This window comes from Mustela nivalis (genome assembly GCF_964662115.1).
Source record: "Mustela nivalis genome assembly, chromosome: 4".
Taxonomy (NCBI): Eukaryota; Metazoa; Chordata; class Mammalia; order Carnivora; family Mustelidae; genus Mustela; species Mustela nivalis.
In genome coordinates, this window is record NC_139023.1 from 126711340 (window position 1) to 126730261 (window position 18922).

Here is an 18922-nt window from a genome sequence, read left to right on the forward strand (position 1 = left end):
GGCAAAGCAAACTTAGTCTCTGTTTCTTCCTCACCCTTCAGATCCATCTCTGTCTTTCCATCTGCACCTCAGCACCTGTGCCCAGGAAGCCTGTCGTTGCCTCCTTCACCATCTCTTTACACCCATTCTAGACCCTTCTAGTCTGTTCACCATCTGCAAAAAAAGGGGTAGACTTTATGAAAGGTGAACCCCATCTTTTCACCACATCCAGCTGCCTGTTTCTTTAAATTCTGCCCATGACTTGGAAAAATAAAACCCCAAAGTGTACATGGACTATGAGATCCCCATAAGCTCTGACCATAGCTCTCCAACCTGGTTTTGCTCCGTTTGACTCTCATAATCTGTGGGCACACTGCCTTCCTTTCAATCCCTGGCAAGTATCACACTTAATCTTACAACAGAGATTTGCACATAAAATTCCTTCTACCTGGAACCCCTACTTGTTTCCCGACCCGATTAATTGGTACTTATGGTTAGAAGCTTAATTCCTCACCCTCCAGACCAGCCTCACTAAGACTCCTTTGTAGCCCCCCTCAGAAACAATCATGGTCATTTACTTATTAACACCCCTCTCGCTTCATAGCATTCTTTCTGTGATGATTAACTTCTATCTCCCATCAGGGCACATTTCCTGAGAATTTTAACCCCCGCATATGTTACTGCAAAGTGGGTGCCCACATGTATTTACTGAGTGGATGAATTAGGAAGGTTCTAGTGGGTTTTTGAGGGACTCTGGGTGATTACTTGGCGGGATAGCAAAAGGCATACTGGTGGCTAGAGCAGATGGTTAGTAAGGTCCCTAGAAATCTTGACATTCTGTGTTTTCTGCATGTTTGATTCATGTTTCCTTAATTACACTTACTTTTTTTTAATTATTCAGGGTCTACAAAACTACCTACTGATGATATTTGCATTTTTCATCATCTTGACTGGAGCATTATGCACAGCTTTCTCCAAAATCTAACAATCACAAGACCAGCAGATGGCAGCAGTGGGTAAGAGAACCCTGCTACAGGACTTGAGTGATTTATGCTGAGAACAGAGTTTATTTTCTTCCAGCAAAGGGATCTCAACCTGTCTTGGATTGGGTAAATGATTTTTTTTTTTTCCACAAACGTGAGAATAAAGGAGAACTAAGTTTCAGTCAAGTAAAAAAGTGGAAAATTTTTCTAATGAACTATTTATGATGTTAGGACTTTACTGGGGGACTAAAATGTCGGCCTTCTTGCAGCATTATAGCCAAGAGTGCTCCTTTTACCACAATACACACTCGATGTTGCATAATCAGCAAAATGGTGAAGTTCATATACACAAAGAATTTTGTACATGTCCAAGTTTCCAACGTATTACCCTCGTTAATGAAAAGAGGCAGAAAAATGTTGGGGAGAGAAATGGAAAGAATATCTTCCTTAAAATAGAATTAGACTCCAAAGCTATCTAGATCCTTTGCCAGAAAAAGTAAATGTCAGAGTTAGTAATTGAATATGAAAAAGGCCATTTCATTTTTTGCCCAAACTTATTTTTACTTCAAATTAATATTGCTCAACTCTACATCATCCCCTCATCTTAGCTCAAAATGCTTTTGATTATCTCCAGATAAAATCCATCTTCAGAAAACAAAAAGTTCCAACCATTGAGAATATGTGTCTAATACACATACAGACATTAGCAGGTAGACACACGTAAATACACACACATATATGTCTGTCTGATTCTAGACTTGGAGGGAACTCTAGACTTGCTATAGTGAGGGTCCAGCTTATTAGAGTAAGAATTTGCAGGGGTCAAACAATTTGAATGTAAAATTTATTATTATTTTTCTGAACTATACTTTTCTAAAATACCTTTTTAAACTGGAAGTTTTCTTCCTGTTTTAACTGGTGGTTTCCATTAGGGAAAGAAAATTAATGGACATGTTATTTTTATATATATATATCAAAAGAGACAGAATAGCATTCTGCTTATGTGTTTGTACTCTGGTACTAACCCAGGTGGGTTTCATCTTCATTGTATGACTTTGAAGAAGTTCCTGAGCCCCCTGTATCAGATTCCTCAACTATAAAATGGACATAATGATAATGATAATAGTTATCGTAAGGCTCAAATTAATTAAAATCCATAACATGTTCATGAGTATCTGGCACTTGGCAAACATTGTATAATTCTTAGCTATAATTATTATCTATTGTTTAAGAAAGAAGATGTGTCTATAGATTGGAAGATATTCTGTAAGAGCTCCTGGTCTCACCACCAACAATCCAAACAACTAATTATTATTCATTCCTCTATTTGAGTACAATTTAAATAATGATTCTGGAATCTCTATTTCATTATTGAATTCTTTGATTGTAACACCTTACCAAAACTCATTTGAATTTTGACTGGAAGTATCACTAATTATGTTGATAACTTTAAATAAATTGACATGACAGAAAAGCTATTTTGCTTACTTGAATATATTTTCAAATTTCATATTGATTTAATTTAATTAAGCATTTAATTATTCTGTAGTTAAGAATGCCAATTTATACACAAAATTTTAAATGTGAAGTAAAGCAATTGCAGAAGAAAAATGAGGAAAAAATCTTATTACCCCTTGCAGTTTCTGCTACCACACAATGCTTTTAGTGTTGAGTGTTGAGAGAAAAGAGTAGTGGGGTGGCGGGGGGACAAGCTTTTCAAAATGGTTACCATGTAGAAAACTTGCTATGTAGAGATTAGTCTAAACAAGTGATTATCAAATTTCTACTTTCTTTTGCTCAATTTATGAAATTAACACCTATCTCTCCAGAACTTTTGAGGCTTTGTTTTTCCTTGTCTAGTATGGTCAGATTCTTGTGTTTTAACTTTTTCTTGCTTTGCTTTCTGTCTATGTGTACAGAGAAGGCAGGCAGTACCTTAAGTAGGGGAGTGGCAGGCCAATGAGGCCGGCATCCAGATTATGGGAATTGTTAATTATCAGAATAAAAACTTCTAACTTCTCAAAATTCCTAATGAGTTTTATGGAATTAATAGTACAACATTTCCCCAAAGTTAACAAATAAATCTCCATTCCTCTTGTACTCATTTATTTGCACTATCTATATGTATCAATATTTGTGAGCTGAAAAACACATTTGAGTTAAAAAGGCAAATTATAGAACCATGTGCAAATATGATACCATTTAGGTAAAATTTTAAGAATCAAAATAGTTTATATTTTTCTATAAATACTTATATATGCAAGAAAATCAGAAAAATACATATACAAAGCTCATAATAATGTTTGCCTCTAATGAGAATAAATGATATAATGGCAACACTGGGGTCAATGTGAACTTGAGCATTATCTGTAGTACTCTAATTTTTATGGCAATGAATTCATATTTTTTTCTTTAATATCTGTTAAAGAGTCAATAGCAAAAGAACTCCAAACACATGTCTAAATGTTGAAGTAATTAACACTAGGTAAGGAAAATATGGGTGTATGTTATTTTCCTCATCTTTTTTAGTACTTTTTAATTTCAAAGCAAGCATGAAAATGCACAGGCAAATAAAAGAGATCAAGGCAAAGTTGGGAAATTTTCCAACTTAAAAGTCCCACCTCCTAAGGATAGAATCTAGAAACTCACTTTCCTAGCCTCCCTTACAGTAAGATGTGCCATTCATGATTATATAGCCTCCAAATAGACAAAATAATCTAGAATGACAGAAAACAAATTATGGTAGCCTGGGACATGAGGGTTAACTACAAAGAGTATAAGGGAAACTTACGGGTTGCTGGAAGTGTCCTGTACCTAGATTCTAGTGGTGACTACATGAGTGTGTATATTTGCTCATAATACTCTCCACCTGAGTGGGAGAATTTTACTGGATGCAAATTATACCTCATTAAAGTTGACTAAAAGTTTATTAAAATAGGCTATCTGTGTGTGTGTGTGTGTGTGTGTGTGTGTGTGTGTGTGTGTGTGTTTTAATGAGGCCAAATTTCTGAAACAAGTGTTTTAGGTAGGTCACAGAATATCCAGCAGGACCATGGAATTGATGTTGGAGGCTACATAATCAGAAACAATACATCCTACTGCCAGAAAGGATACTATATTTTATGAAAAAATGTTTTGCCTCTTTTGAGATAATCATTTTTTTTTCTTTTTACTCTATCAATATGGCGAATTACATTTATTACTTTTCAAATATTAAACCAATTTTGGATTCCTCTGGTAAACACTACTTAGTCATGATGTGTGTTTTAGCCTTTCTATATACTGTTGGATTTAATTTGCTTTTCTGTTCATGATGAATATTGTTCTGTAATATCAGGGTAATGGCATTAAAAAGTTTGCAAAGGATTAGTACTTTTCTTCCTTAAATGTCTGTAGAATTCAAAAGTAAATCTATTTAAGGCTCATTTTCTTTAACATATATAGGTTGATTCACATCATCTATTTCTTGATTGAATTTTCTTAATTTTTTCTTTCAAGGAATTTATTCATTTCATATACATTAAGATTATTAGTATAGTATTGTTTATAATATTTATTCATTCTCCTTTTCATATCTATAGGCTCTGTAGTAATATCCACTTTCTTTTTTTAAGATTTTATTTATTTACTTGACAGACAGAGATCACAAGTAGGCAGAAAGGCAGGCAGAGAGAGAGGAGGAAGCAGGCTCCCTGCTGAGCAGAGAGTCCAATGTGGGGCTTGATCCCAGGACCCTGGGATCATGACCTGAGCTGAAGGCAGAGGATTTAACCCACTGAGCCACCCAGGTGCCCCTAATGTCCATTTTCTCATTCTTGATATTGATAATTTGTTCCTTCTCTTTCTACGAACATTCTAGCTGGAAGTTTATGAATTTTATTCATCTATTCAATAAATTAGCTGTAGATTTACTTGAGTTTTCTCTATCCTGTTTTTCTCTTCAATTTCATTGATTTGTGTTCTCTATTATTTATTCTGTTTCTTGTAAGTTTTTAACTTGCTCTTATTCTCCACCCCCCCCTCCTCTTTTTCTGTATCTCCAATTATACATACATATATTCTACCTTCCTTGATCTTCCCAAATTCTTATTTCTATCTACGTAACTCAGGAATCCTTTGGGCTCTGTGTTCCTCCTTATAGCACTGCAGCCTGTAAACTCTACGTAGGCAGTAAAATTGAAAAATTACAGTGCTCAGCTTATTCGATTCCCCTCTGACAGGGATCATGGTCATGTCCAGCGTTTGGTCCAATGTTTCACACGTTTTGTTCATTTTGCTGTTTCTTCAGTGTATAAAGATTAACATGGTTCCTATTACTCCATCTTTACAAGAATTAGAAATTCTCTGATTAGCATTTTGTTATATTTTAATTTCAACTTCTCCTCCATCACATTTTCATGAATAGCAACATCAAAGAATGATTGGGCATTCTAGTTGGTTGAATATGTCTCCCCCCAAAATATGTCTAAGTCCTAATTTCTAATACCTGTGAGTATGACCTTATTTGGAAGTAGGGTCTTTGCAGATGTAATTAAATTAAGGATCTCAAGATGTGATCATCTTGGATATAGGATGGACTCAAAATGCAATGACTAGTATCCTTATAAGAGAAAAGAAAGAGATTATTTGATACAGAAACATGAGAAGAAAGCCACATGAAGATGGAGGCAGAGATTGGAGTGATGTAACTACAACCCAAGGAAGGTCAATGATTGTGGGAAGACAGTGAGCTAGGAGGCAGATTTGGAAAGTGGTTCTCCTTCAGATCTCCTGAAGGAACCAACTGCCCCAGACTTTTAGCCACTAACTGTGAGAAAATAAATTGCTTTTGTTTTAAGCATTCAAGTTTGTGATAATTTATTGTCTCATCCCTAGGAAACTAATTCAATGATCTTACAAAATAAGACACACAAATGCAACCCATAACCTTTAATACTGGCAATACTACTATCCAGATAAAGATGTTGGCCAAGCTGCAAAGCAAACACAGAATAAGTAGGAAAATTACATGTTGTGAAAAGTGGCTTTTTGTCTTAACAGAGTTAAGTATTTTATCTTTGGATAATACAGGATGGGGCATACCTCTCTTCCTCTATAAAATGCAATAGAATATGCCAGATGCAGAAAAACTCACCACAAAAAAAAAAAAAAAAAAAAAAAAGAACAAGAGACAATACCAAAGGCTAGGGACCTAATCAATACAGACATTGGTAATATGTCAGATCTAGGGTTCAGAATGACAATTCTCAAAGTTTTAGCCAGGCTCGAAAAAGGCATGGAAGATATTAGAGAAACCCTCTCTGGAAAGATAAAAGCCCTTTCTGGAGAAATAAAAGAACTAAAATCTAACCAAGTTGAAATAAAAAAAAGCTATTAATGAGGTGCAATAAAAAATGGAGACTCTTACTGCTAGGATAAATGAGGCAGAAGAAAGAATTAGTGATATAGAAGACCAAATGACAGAGAATAAAGAAGCTGAGCAAAAGAGAGACAAACAAATACTGGGCCATGAGGTGAGAATTCAAGAGATAAGTGACACCATAAGACAAAACAACATTAGAATAATTGGGATTCCAGAAGAAGAAGAAAGAGAGAGGGGAGCAGAAGGTATATTGGAGAGAATTATTGTAGAGAAGGGAAAAGGGAACAAGCATCAAAATCCAGGAGGTGCAGAGAACCCCCCTCAAAATCAATAAGAATAGGTCCACACCACATCACCTAATAGTAAAATTTACAAGTCTTAGTGACAAAGAGAAAATCCTGAAAGCAGCCCAGGAAAAGAAGTCTGTAACATATAATGGCAAAAATATTAGATTGGCATCAGACTTATCCACAGAGACCTGACAGGTCAGAAAGAACTGGCATGATATATTCAGAGCACTAATTGTGAAAAACATACGACCAAGAATACTATATCCAGCTAGGCTATCATTGAAAATAGGAGGAGAGATAAAAAGCTTCCAGGACAAACAAGAACTGAAAGAATTTGCAAACACCAAACAGCTCTACAGGAAATATTTAAAGGGGTCCTCTAAGCAAAGAGAGAGCCTAAAAGTAGTAGATCAGAAAGTAACAGACAATATACAATAACAGTTTCCTTACAGGCAATACAATGGCACTAAACTCATATCTCTCAATAGTTACCCTGAATGTTAATGGGTTAAATGCCCCAATCAAAAGACACAGGGTATCAGAATGGATAAAAAAACAAATCCCATCAATATGCTCCCTACAAGAAACTCATTGTAGGCCTGAAGACACCTCCAGATTTAAAGTGAGGGGGTAGAAAACAATTTATCATGTAATGGACATCAGAAGAAAACTGGGGTGGCAATCCTTATATCAGATCAATTAGACTTTAAGCCAAAGACTATAACAAGGGATGAGGAAGGACACTATATCATACTCAAAAAGTCTGTCCAACAAGAAGATCTAACAATTTTAAATATCTATGCCCCTAACATGGGAGCAGCCAACTATATAAACCAATTAATAACAAAATCAAAGAAACACATCGACAATAATACAATAATAGTAGGGGACTTAACACTCTCCTCACTGAAATGGACAGATCATCCAAGCAAAAGATCAACAAGGAAATAAAGGCCTTAAGTGACACACTGGACCAGATGGACATCACAGATATATTCAGAACATTTCATCCCAAAGCAACAGAATACATGTTCTTCTCTAGTGAACATGGAACATTCTCCAGAATAGATCACATCCTGTGTCACAAATCAGGTCTCAACTGGTATCAAAAGATTGGGATCATTCCCTGCATATTTTCAGACCACAATGCTCTGAAGCTAGAACTCAATCACAAGAGGAAATTTAGAAAGAACCCAAATACATGGATACTAAACAGCCTCCTTCTAAAGAATGAATGGGTCAACCAAGAAATTAAGGGAGAATTGGAAAAATTCATGGAAACAAATGATAATGAAAACACAACTGTTCAAAATCTGTGGGACACAGCAAAGGCAGTCCTAAGAGGAAAATATATAGCAGTACAAGTCTTTCTCAAGAAACAAGAAAGGTCTCAAATACACAACCTAACCCTACACCTAAAGCAGCTAGAGAAAGAACAACAAAGAAAGCCTAAACCCAGCAGGAGAAGAGAAATCATAAAGATCAGAGCAGAAATCAATGAAATAGAAACCAAAAAACCACAATAGAACAAATCAATGAAACTAGGAGCTGTTTCTTTGAAAGAATTAATAAGATTGATAACCCCCCGGCCAGACTTATCAAAAAGAAAAGAGAAAGAACCCAAATAAATAAAATCATGAATGAAAGAGGAGAGATCACAACCAACACCAAAGAAATACAAATAATTGTAAGAACATATTATGAACAACTCTATGGCAACAAATTTGACAATCTGGAAGAAATGGATGCATTCCTGGAGACACATAAACTACCACAAATGAACCAGGAAGAAATAGAAAACCTGAACAGACTTCTACCCAGTAAGGAGATTGAAACAGTCATCAAAAATCTCCAAACAAAAGCCCAGGGCCAGACAGCTTCCCAGGGGAATTCTACCAAACATTTAAAGAAGAATCAATACCTATTCTCCTGAAACTGTTCCCAAAAATAGAAATGGAAGTAAAACTTCCAAACTCAATTATGAGGCCAGCATCATCTTGATCCCAAAACCAGACAAGGATCCCATCAAAAAAGAGAATTACAGACCAATATCCTTGATGAACACAGATGCAAAAATTCTCAACAAAATACTAGCCAATAGGATCCAACAGTACATTAAAAGAATTATTCACCATGACCAGTGGGATTTAATCCAAAGCTGCCAGGTTGGTTCAACATCCACAAATCAATCAAGGTGATACAATACATTAATAAAAGAAAGAACAAGAACCATATGATATTCCCAATAGATGCTGAAAAAGCATTTGACAAAGTACAGCATCCCTTCCTGATCAAAACTCTTCAAAGTGTAGGGATAGAGGGCACATACCTCAATATCATCAAAGCCATCTATGAAAAACCCAATGCAAATATCATTATCAATGGAAAAAAACAAAGCTTTTCACTAAGGTCAGGAACATGGCAGGGATGTCCATTATCATCACTGCTATTCAACATAGTACTAGAAGTCCTAGCCTCAGCAATCAGAAAACAAAAAGAAATTAAAGGCATCCAAATTGGCAAAGAAGAAGTCAAACTATCACTCTTTGCAGATGATATGATACTATATGTGGAAAACCCAAAAGGCTCCACTCCAAAACTGCTAGAACTTGTACAGGAATTCAGTAAAGTGTCAGGATTTTAAATCAATGCACAGAAATCAGTTGCATTTCTCTACACCAACAACAAGACAGAAAAAAGAGAAATTAAGGAGACAATCCCATTTACAGTTGCACCCAAAACTATAAGATACCTAGGAATAAACCTAACCAAAGAGGCAAAGAATCTATACTCAGAAAACTATAAAGTACTCATGAAAGAAATTGAGGAAGACACAAGGAAATGGAAAAATGTTCCATGCTCCTGGATTGGAAGAATAAATATTGTGAAAATGTCTATGCTACCTAAAGCAATCTACACATTTAATGCAATTCCTATCAAAATACCATCCATTTTTTTCAAAGAAATGGAACAAATAATCCCAAAATTTATATGGAACCAGAAAAGATCTCAAATAGCCAAAGGAATATTGAAAAAGAAAGCCAAAGTTGGTGGCATCACAATTCCGGACTTCAAGCTCTATTACAAAGCTGTCATCATCAAGACAGTATGGAACTGGCACAAAAACAGACACATTAAAAAAAAGGGAAAAAACAGACACATAGATCAATGGAACAGAATATAGAGCCCACAAATAGACCCTCAACTCTATGGTCAACTAATCTTCGACAAAGCAGGAAAGAATGTCCAATGAAAAAAAGACAGTTTCTTTAACAAATGTTAAAGAAATGTTAAATGTTATAAGTTGGGGAAATTGGACAGACACATGCAGAAAAATGAAATGGACCATTTCCTTACACCACACATGAAAATAAACTCAAAATAGATAAAGGACCTCAATGTGAGAAAGGAATCCATCAAAATCCTTGAGGAGAACACAGGCAGCAACCTCTTTGACCTCAGCCACAGCAACTTCCTGGGAACATCGCCAAAGGCAAGGGAACCAAGGACAAAAATGAACTATTGGGATTTCATCAAGATCAAAAGCTTTTGCACAGCAAAGGAAACAGTTAACAAGACCAAAAGACAACTGACAGAATGGAAGAAGATATTTGCAAATGACATATCAGATAAAGGGCTAGTATCCAAAATCTATAAAGAGCTTAGCAAACTCAACACCCAAAGAACAAAGAACCTGATCAAGAAATGGGCAGGGGCGCCTGGGTGGCTCAGTGGGTTAAGCCGTTGCCTTCTGCTCAGGTCATGATCTCAGGGTCCTGGGATCGAGTCCTGCATCGGGCTCTCTGCTCAGCAGGGAGCCTGCTTCCTCCTCTCTCTCTCTGCCTGCCTCTCTGCCTACTTGTGATCTCTCTCTGTCAAATAAATAAATAAAATCTTTTAAAAAAAAGAAGAAGAAATGGGCAGAGGACATGAACAGACATTTCTGCAAAGATGACATCCAGATGGCCAACAGACACATGAAAAAGTGCTCCACATCACTCGGCCTCAGGGAAATACAAATCAAAACCACAATGAGATATCACCTCACACCAGTCAGAATGGCTAAAATTAACAAGTCAGGAAATGACAGATGTTGGCCAGGATGCGGAGAAAGAGGAACCCTCCTACACTGTTGGTGGGAATGCAAGCTGTTGCAACCACTCTGGAAAACAGCATGGAGGTTCCTCAAAAAGTTGAATATAGAGCTACCCTATGACCCAGCAATTGCACTACTGGGTATTTACCCTAAAGATACAAACATAGTGATCCGAAGGGGCACGTGCATCCGAATGTTTATAGCAGCAATGTCCACAATAGCCAAACTATGGAAAGAACCTAGATGTCCATCAACAGATGAATGGATAAAGAAGATGTGGTATATATACACAATGGAATACTATGTAGCCATCAAAAGAAATGAAATCTTGCCATATGCAACAACGTGGATGGAACTAGAGGGTATTATGTTTAGCAAAATAAGTCAATCGGAGAAAGACAACTATCATATGATCTCCCTGATAGGAGGAAGTGGAGATGCAACGTGGGAGGTTTGGGGGGTAGGAAAAGAATAAATGAAACAAGATGGGATTGGGAGGGAGACAAACCATAAGTGACTCGTAGTCTCACAAAACAAACTGAGGGTTGCTGGGGGGAGGGAGCCCGAGAGAGGGGGGTGGGGTTATGGACATTGGGGAGGGTATGTGCTATGGTGAGTGCTGTGAAGTGTGTAAACCTGGCGATTCACAGACCTGTACCCCTGGGGCTAAAAATGCATTATATGTTTATAAAAAAATAAAAAATAATTAATTAAATAAAAGATTATGTCAGATTATTTTTATTTGTTTATTTTTAAGAAAGAAAAGAACCAAATCACCTGGAATATTGCATAAAGTGTTTTAGGCACACATCTCTGTATAGAAAAAGCTGTGACAAGAATTAGATTAAAGGAATATGAATTTTTTTTAAGTTTCTTGATATTGAAAGAATTAGACTAAAGGAATATGAATTTTTTTTTAAGTTTCTTGATATTGACAGGAAGATTCTTCTTGCAGACACAGGACACCAAAGCTAACTCTGTTGTTTTTTAGCTACTGAAGTCTTCATTGAGGGAATGTATCTCACTTTTTGTTGAAAACAACAGTTAAACTCCTATCTTTTTAAGCATCCTGAGGAAAGTGAAAAATAAAATTGACCAGAGGATTTTAATATGTGTGTTGTCACCTATTTATCACTTGTTTACCATGATGCTACTGTAATCTTTAATACTTGACTCACATGATTATGGAGGTTGAGAATTCTTAAGATCTGCAGTTGGCACTCTGGAGACCTGGGAGAGCTATAGTTACAGTCCAAGTCAAACACCTGAGAAAGAGAAGCATTGATGGTGGAAACTGCTGTCTCCATTTAAGGCCTAAGAACCAGGGTAGCCAATGCTTTAAATTCAGCTCTGAGTCCAGGTCCTCCAAAGGCAGGAGAAAATCCACATTCCAGCTTAAAGACATTCAGGCTGGCAGTGAATTCACTCTTATCCAGCCTTTAATGAATTGGATGAGGCCTCTCATGGGAAGGGCAATCTGTTCTACTTGGTATACCAATTCAAATGTTAATCTCTTCCAGAAACACACACATACACACACCAACAATCATGTTTAACTAAACACCTGGACACCCTGCGGCCCAGTCAAGTTGACACATACAGTTAACTATCACCAGTATGGTAACGCATTTTGTGGTAATTAGCTCTTTAACCATAAAAAGAATTTGAGTTTAAACCCTTAAGTACACTGCTTGGTATTACTATTCTGTGAAGATTGTTTTATAATGTATCTGAGACTATAAAAACATGTTTATTATAAACACACAGAAGAACGTAGAATTCTTGGGAAGTTCTCCTCTGGGTTATACCTGATCTGACAGTAATTAGAATTTCACTTGCTTATATTGAAGTCAAATTAAGCAAAGGTGTTGGAAGCAGGAAAGTAAGGAACCTAATAAAAAATATAGTGAGAACTTTTTAAAAAATTACACACAGCCTGAAGAAGGAAACAATATAGCCTCTCCATATACATAATGTATTTCTCGATTGAAACATGATATATTTCGCTTGAAAGACAAAGTAAAGTAAGTTGTCATTTATTTGACTGGACACATTATGAGTTTGGTGGTCAATTCATTCATGATAAGTTTTTAAAATACCTAAAATGTTTTATTATATATAAAATTCCATAAATTTTGAGGTTAAAAACCTGTTAAGACTATTTTCAAAAACAATGTCTATATTTGGTTCAAAATATGATATAGTAAGACAAAGAGGTTTTGGGGGAACTTTGAGGATTATTTTCAGTGAGGCAGTTTATGAAGTTTGCTTGTTAATAGAACATGGATAACAAGAGTTGAAGAGACAATAATGGTCCAATAAATAGAAAAATTGTAATTGAATGTGACATTTACTTTATTGAGGCACAATTTATATACAATAAATGCTCATCCTGATCAATTTTTACAAAGTTAAACATGTTACCTGCCACGACACAAATCAAGTTATAAAGTCTTGCTCTATCACCCAAGAAATTTCCCTCATTTCCTTTTGTGGTCAATTCCCCAGGCCTAGGCCTTCTACCCCTCCCCACGCACATCATTCTGTGCAATAGCTGTTCTTCCACACTATAAATCTTGCTTGTCCATATAATATATATAGTGAAACCATAAAATGTTTCTCAGTGTTTGGTTATTTTCTCCCTGCATAATATTTCTGAGGCTTAGATATTTTGTTGTTTGTCTTTGTCAGTGAGTAGTAATCCATCACATTTTATGAATATGCCACAATTTGCTTACCGATTCTTCTGTTCCTAGACTACGAACATTCCTGCACTAGACTTTCTATGGATATATGCAGGCATTTCCTTTAGACATATACTGAGGAGACAAGCTGCTGGGTGGAGGTGAGTGAACGCTGAGAAAAACGACCCTGATAGCCAGGAACTGAGTCCAGTACTCTCAGGTCTTGGGTTTCTGTTGAACGAAAACAAATTCACAGAACAACATCAGACAAGGCCTCTCTGTAACCAAATGGATCAAGAGAAAAACTCACAATCATGTCGCAACACAGACAAAACATAAATATTGTTCGAGCCAAAAAATATCCCTTCTGGTTGAAATGAGGGACTGGCTGCTTTACCAACGGACAGCTTTGGCCTCTCTCTAGTCTTCCCCCCTCCTAGACAAGATTTATAAAGACACCCAGTCATGGAATTATCCACTTCCTGACAACATCCAATCCAGAGCAAAACTCCACTTTCTTAAACCCTCTCCCAAACCACCTAACAGAGTCTCAACCCTAATTGTAATTACCAATATACACAAAATAGGGAAAGAAGGAAGATATTAAAGACACCACAGGAATCAAAGCAGCAAAATACCAAGTGTGGGAAACTGTACGGGACAGATGATGACTTGATTCCTTCAGCAAATACACATGTGTGTGTACATACGTATTTTTTTACATCTATATAATATATATTCAGCTGTTTATATGTATGCATGTGTGTGGAGGTGGACATTCAGAGAGAGAAAGAGAAAAGGATCTATAGATTTAAAACAACTTCATAGACATGTGAATCAAAAGCAGTATGTGGACCTTATTTCAATCCTTATTTCAAGAATAAAGCAATTGAAAATTTTAAAACTGTCTAAATTACCTTGAAGTATGGTATTTTGAATAATGGTATTTTGGTTACTTTTTAAAAGTGTCCTTTCTTAGAAATTCAAACAGAATTACTTCTGAGCCAAAGCAAATGAGGTCTGGGATTTGTTACAAAAGGCTACAGGGGTGGGGTTAAGTGGGTTGGTCTTTTAATAACAAAGCTGGATGTTCACTGAAAGTCACAGAAAGCGGTTGATGGGTACTTGGCGTGGTGTTATGTTACCATTTTGTACATTTGTGTATGTTTGAAATTTTCCCTATTAAAAAATTAAAAACATTTTTTAAAGTTAATATCAAGTAGACTAAAAATAGCCTGTCATTTACTTAATTTGCCTTTCTTTTATTACTTGTTTTAACATTTTTCTGTCAAAGTTTTCTCTTCCATGAATTGACATTTTGTGCCACAATCCTTTGATCTATTAAAATACTAATGTTTTCTTCTGGATTTGCATGCCTTCCACATTAAGAAAAAAAAAAAAAATGCTCCTCCTTCTAGTTTACCATCTGCCCATCTCTTCAAGGAGTTTTATTTCAGCTTAAGCACACTCCTTGTCATTTCTGTGATACAAGTGCATGTCTTCACCTTCTCTTTACAGTCTCACTTTCCTTCCATCCTCCATGTCTCTTCGCAAAGCTCCAGGCATCTTAATCTCAAGATAGGTTTCTGATTTATATTTGTAGTTCTCCCTCACTGAATTAGGTAGCCAACACCATATTTAAAAAAAAAAAAAAAAAAAAAGGTACGCCATGAATATTTATTGAATGAATTAAAATAAGCCAAATCCCAAAGGCCTTGTTTGGTGCTAAAATTATCTTCTATCACATATTTAGGCTTTATATTGAAAGATGTTGGGTGAGCCTGGTGGTGGGTACTAAGGAGGGCACGTATTGCATGGAGCACTAGGTGTGGTGCAAACAATGAATCTTGGAACAATGGAAAAAATTAAATTAAATTTATAAAAAAGAACCCCCCCAAAAAAAGAAAAAAAAAGAAAGATGTTTATTTGAGAAAGAGAAAATTTGAGATACTAAAGTTCAAGACCATTTATAATTTCACTGTGTGACTTTTTTAATAAGAGCTCACATCCAGTTAATACAGTAGATAAAATATACAAAGTTAACAGTAAATTTTAAATCCTCTAATTATCTGAAAGAACAAAAGTAAAACATAGATTCTGTCCTATCTTCCTTAGTTAAAAACATGTCTTATGATTAGAATAAAAAGAGGAACCAAATAAAATTATTTATACATTTTAGGGATAGGGGGGTTTTGAGGCTCAAGGAATACAGCAGTAAAAAATTTTGTTGGCTCTCGTATGAAATTATACAAGATGATGTTAAAACTAAAGAGTCAAGAAAATGCAAGCTTTAATTTTCTCTAGATAGAAAAATTAATATTCCAAATAATTCATCTATTTATCTATTTTACTTAAGGAACCATACTCTAAGATATGTCCAAGGTTTGTATACTGTAGCCAAAAAGCACTAGGTTTGGTTGCTGGGTGAGATTCTATATCCTGATATTCTTTGACAATCATGTATGTATCTGTGTTCCTAAAATTTTCATTTTAATGTTCATGATAAAATAAGGCATTAAATAAGTCACAGCCTACTTCCCTAAAATGAAGTAGTCTAAGAAATCTAGAAAAACATTCTTTCCTATTATTTCTTCATAAATTGTAATATACATGAATACCTAAATTCCAAGTATATAGGCTGTGTAATCTAATACAACTTACTACTTATAGCCTCTGCATTACAGGGGAAAGTTTAGAATAATTATGACCTCTCCAAAGAGAAGCCATACAACTTTAATAATTAGGAAAAATGTTGTAGTCAAGTGAGTTGGTTAGTGAAATATTCACTCAAAGTGAAGTATCTGGTTGCCTCACCTTTAGTTATTAATGTGTATTAAATAATCATTCAATTTCTCTGTAAAAATATATTTTCAATTTTGACCACCAGAGGACAGTGTAGGTTTAATTGTGATAGTCTTTATGTTTTAAAACAAAGTTTGGACTTCCTTTCTCTTTTTCCCCCCCTGCATCTCTCCTCTGAAATGCCTATATTTTGTCATTTATGGATTTTTTAAAATCTGAACTAAGAAACCCTACTTTCTATCTCACACCATACATTCAGTTGAATTGTCAATACGACATCTGATTTTCCGTCTTGGTTTTTTATTACTTTTTTACCTTAGTCTTTATCATTTAAATTTCCTAGCAGTGGAACACATCACAAAATAAATCCATTTTTAGAGTTATGTAAACAGGAGAGTGTGTTGCCTGAGAACTTTCAGGGCATAGGAAAATTCTCAAAGCCAGTGCTACCCGCAGTGGTGAATGTGGTTGAATAAATACTGAGCTAGCAGTCACATTATTCTCTGACCTAATGACAGAGAGACATCATTACTACATCATTAGGCTGAATAGATTCAGGTTTCTCTATGATGCTCTAATAACTCTTCTTCAGCTTCATTAGACATTTTAGGTCACAAAGACCTGGGACTATTTGCCCTGCTATTTTTGAAGACCTTTTTGCAACCCAGAGGCGGAAATGTTTTCCCAATAGGCTATTAAGTAATCATTTGCTGTAATTGGATGGATTCTGAATAAGGATTCTTACAGCTTCTTACCACCACCGGGTGGAGTGGCTTGGGGAAGGGTGTCCTCAGTTCCTATTTCCTGGGTACAAAATGATGTCTTACTAAGGTAAACGTCTGAGGTGAAGTCGGGTACCAAACAGTCCTGTTTGCTTCAGCTCTGAAATGCTTAGTGGAAAATTACCGAGAAGCAAATTCCATGGAGATAGGAAAGTTGGACGTGTCTAAAATACTCAAATCATAAGCTGAGATATTTTCCAGATCCTTCTTCATTTCTCTTCATTTACACAACAAAAGTCATTTCAAATCCTGTCTCTTCACTGGTATCATCTTAATTGTGATGCTTCTTATTGAGGACCTCAGGTCTGAAATTCAAAATCACATATATGTTTTGTCCTGGTAATAGAGCTGTCAATTTTAATATGGGAGTGTTACACATTTCTCAAATAAGTGGTAAGAAAATATGTAAAAATCTAAATCTCATAACATATTCCAAAAGATTTTTTGTGCATTTTATGTGGGGTCTGGGGGAGCCAATCGGAAGGCAACTTGGAATTAAATGTTTTCTTGTAGGAGGGATTCTCTGCAGAAACCAGGCTTTCTCTACGTGATGCGCCATTTTATGTAAATGCAGGTCTCTTTTCTGTGGCTGTTGCAAAAATTCAGAATGCCTAATTATTTCTGAACTTCAATGCTTTGTGGAACTGATTTCTCCTCCTGAAAAGATGTTTCAAAATTATAAATCAAAGGAAGACAACGTAATTTCCTTCAGCTTTTGTGTGGTTTTACTAGGTTCTGTAGCCCCAGCTGTTTGACTTAACTATTCAGTCAGGCGAACTTTTCAGAAAAGTCTCACAGAATCCAACAGGGTTTTCTTATGGCCCTTCCTTAGGCAGTTCAGTTGTGGAAGAGAGAGAAAGAGAAAGGAAGAGAAAGAGGGAGAAAAGCACATCAACATATAAATTGTTATTCACATTAGCTGGAGTTTAAACTACACTAAAAGAAATTTCCTTAAAGAACAAGAACTTGGTTTTTTTTTTTAAATCATAACTTATGATGCCCATCTACATTATCACTGAAACAGACATAGGTTTTGTTTAAATTGGTTTACCAATAAAAAGAGTTTATTTTAAAACAATGAAAAAGACAAAAGTATAAAACAAAATTAAATAGCATCTTGATTCATTCTATCATTCTTTGCCAATCTCTCAAGTTTCTATCTTTCACACACACACAAACATACAGGCACACACTCGGTCTTAAAGATTATTTCTTACACCTGTTACTAAAAAACAAAATGCTGTTATTAATATACTTGCATGTATATTTTGTGCATTTCTGTGTATATGTTATAAGTCATATTCCTAGTAGAATTATGATATCATAAAATAGATAAACATTTTAAATTTTGATAGTTATCACCGTAATACTCTGCAAAAGTTGTAATTGTATTTTAACCCTGCTAACAGATTTCTCTGGGTACTCAAAGTGATTTTTATCAGTTTCTCAATTATTTACCAATATGATTTGATTAAATATGGCATCTAAACATCTAAGTGTGTCTAGGTATGTATTGGTTTGTGAGCAGAATTGATCATTTCTTTCTACGTATTACTAACTCCTTGTATTGCATTTCTCTGGAAATTTCTTCTTGTTCCTATCTCTTGACAACTATTTCTAGGAAGTTTGGGGACGTAAAATGATAATTCGTAGGATCCTTTTGTATATTAAGGGGATTAAACTCTTTGCTTGTAGTGTACTTTTTGGTAAATACTTTTCTTAGCTTATTTTTCATTTTGCTTTTGTTGATGATTACCACCCATATGTTTAATTCTTACAAGGTAAAACATATCAAGTGTTCCCTTTTAACAGATTATGGTCACACTCTCAAAATAATTTTTATCAATCACTGTAATTTTTCCTAACACTTTTATTTACATGTCTTATATTTAAAGTGTTAGTTCATATGGAGTTAATATTAGAGCAAGAGGTGAAGATTTACCT

General features: G+C 35.4%; 1 protein-coding gene across 11 annotated transcripts in view; it reads left to right on the forward strand.

The window, feature by feature from the left end:
- The window catches only part of TMEM144 (transmembrane protein 144), an 82509-nt gene that overhangs the window by 48690 nt on the left and 14897 nt on the right, over positions 1–18922 (forward strand). For 5 of the 11 annotated variants that reach the window (XM_082727843.1, XM_082727840.1, XM_082727841.1 and 2 more), the window contains one exon: positions 881–2436. In XM_082727843.1, the coding sequence (XP_082583969.1) occupies positions 881–964 (84 nt within the window). In that variant the 3' untranslated portion in view covers positions 965–2436. Of the gene's footprint in view, positions 1–880; positions 2437–13466; positions 13556–18922 lie in introns of those variants that run through there. The other 6 variants (XR_014310951.1, XR_014310952.1, XR_014310953.1 and 3 more) reach the window with 3 other exon arrangements.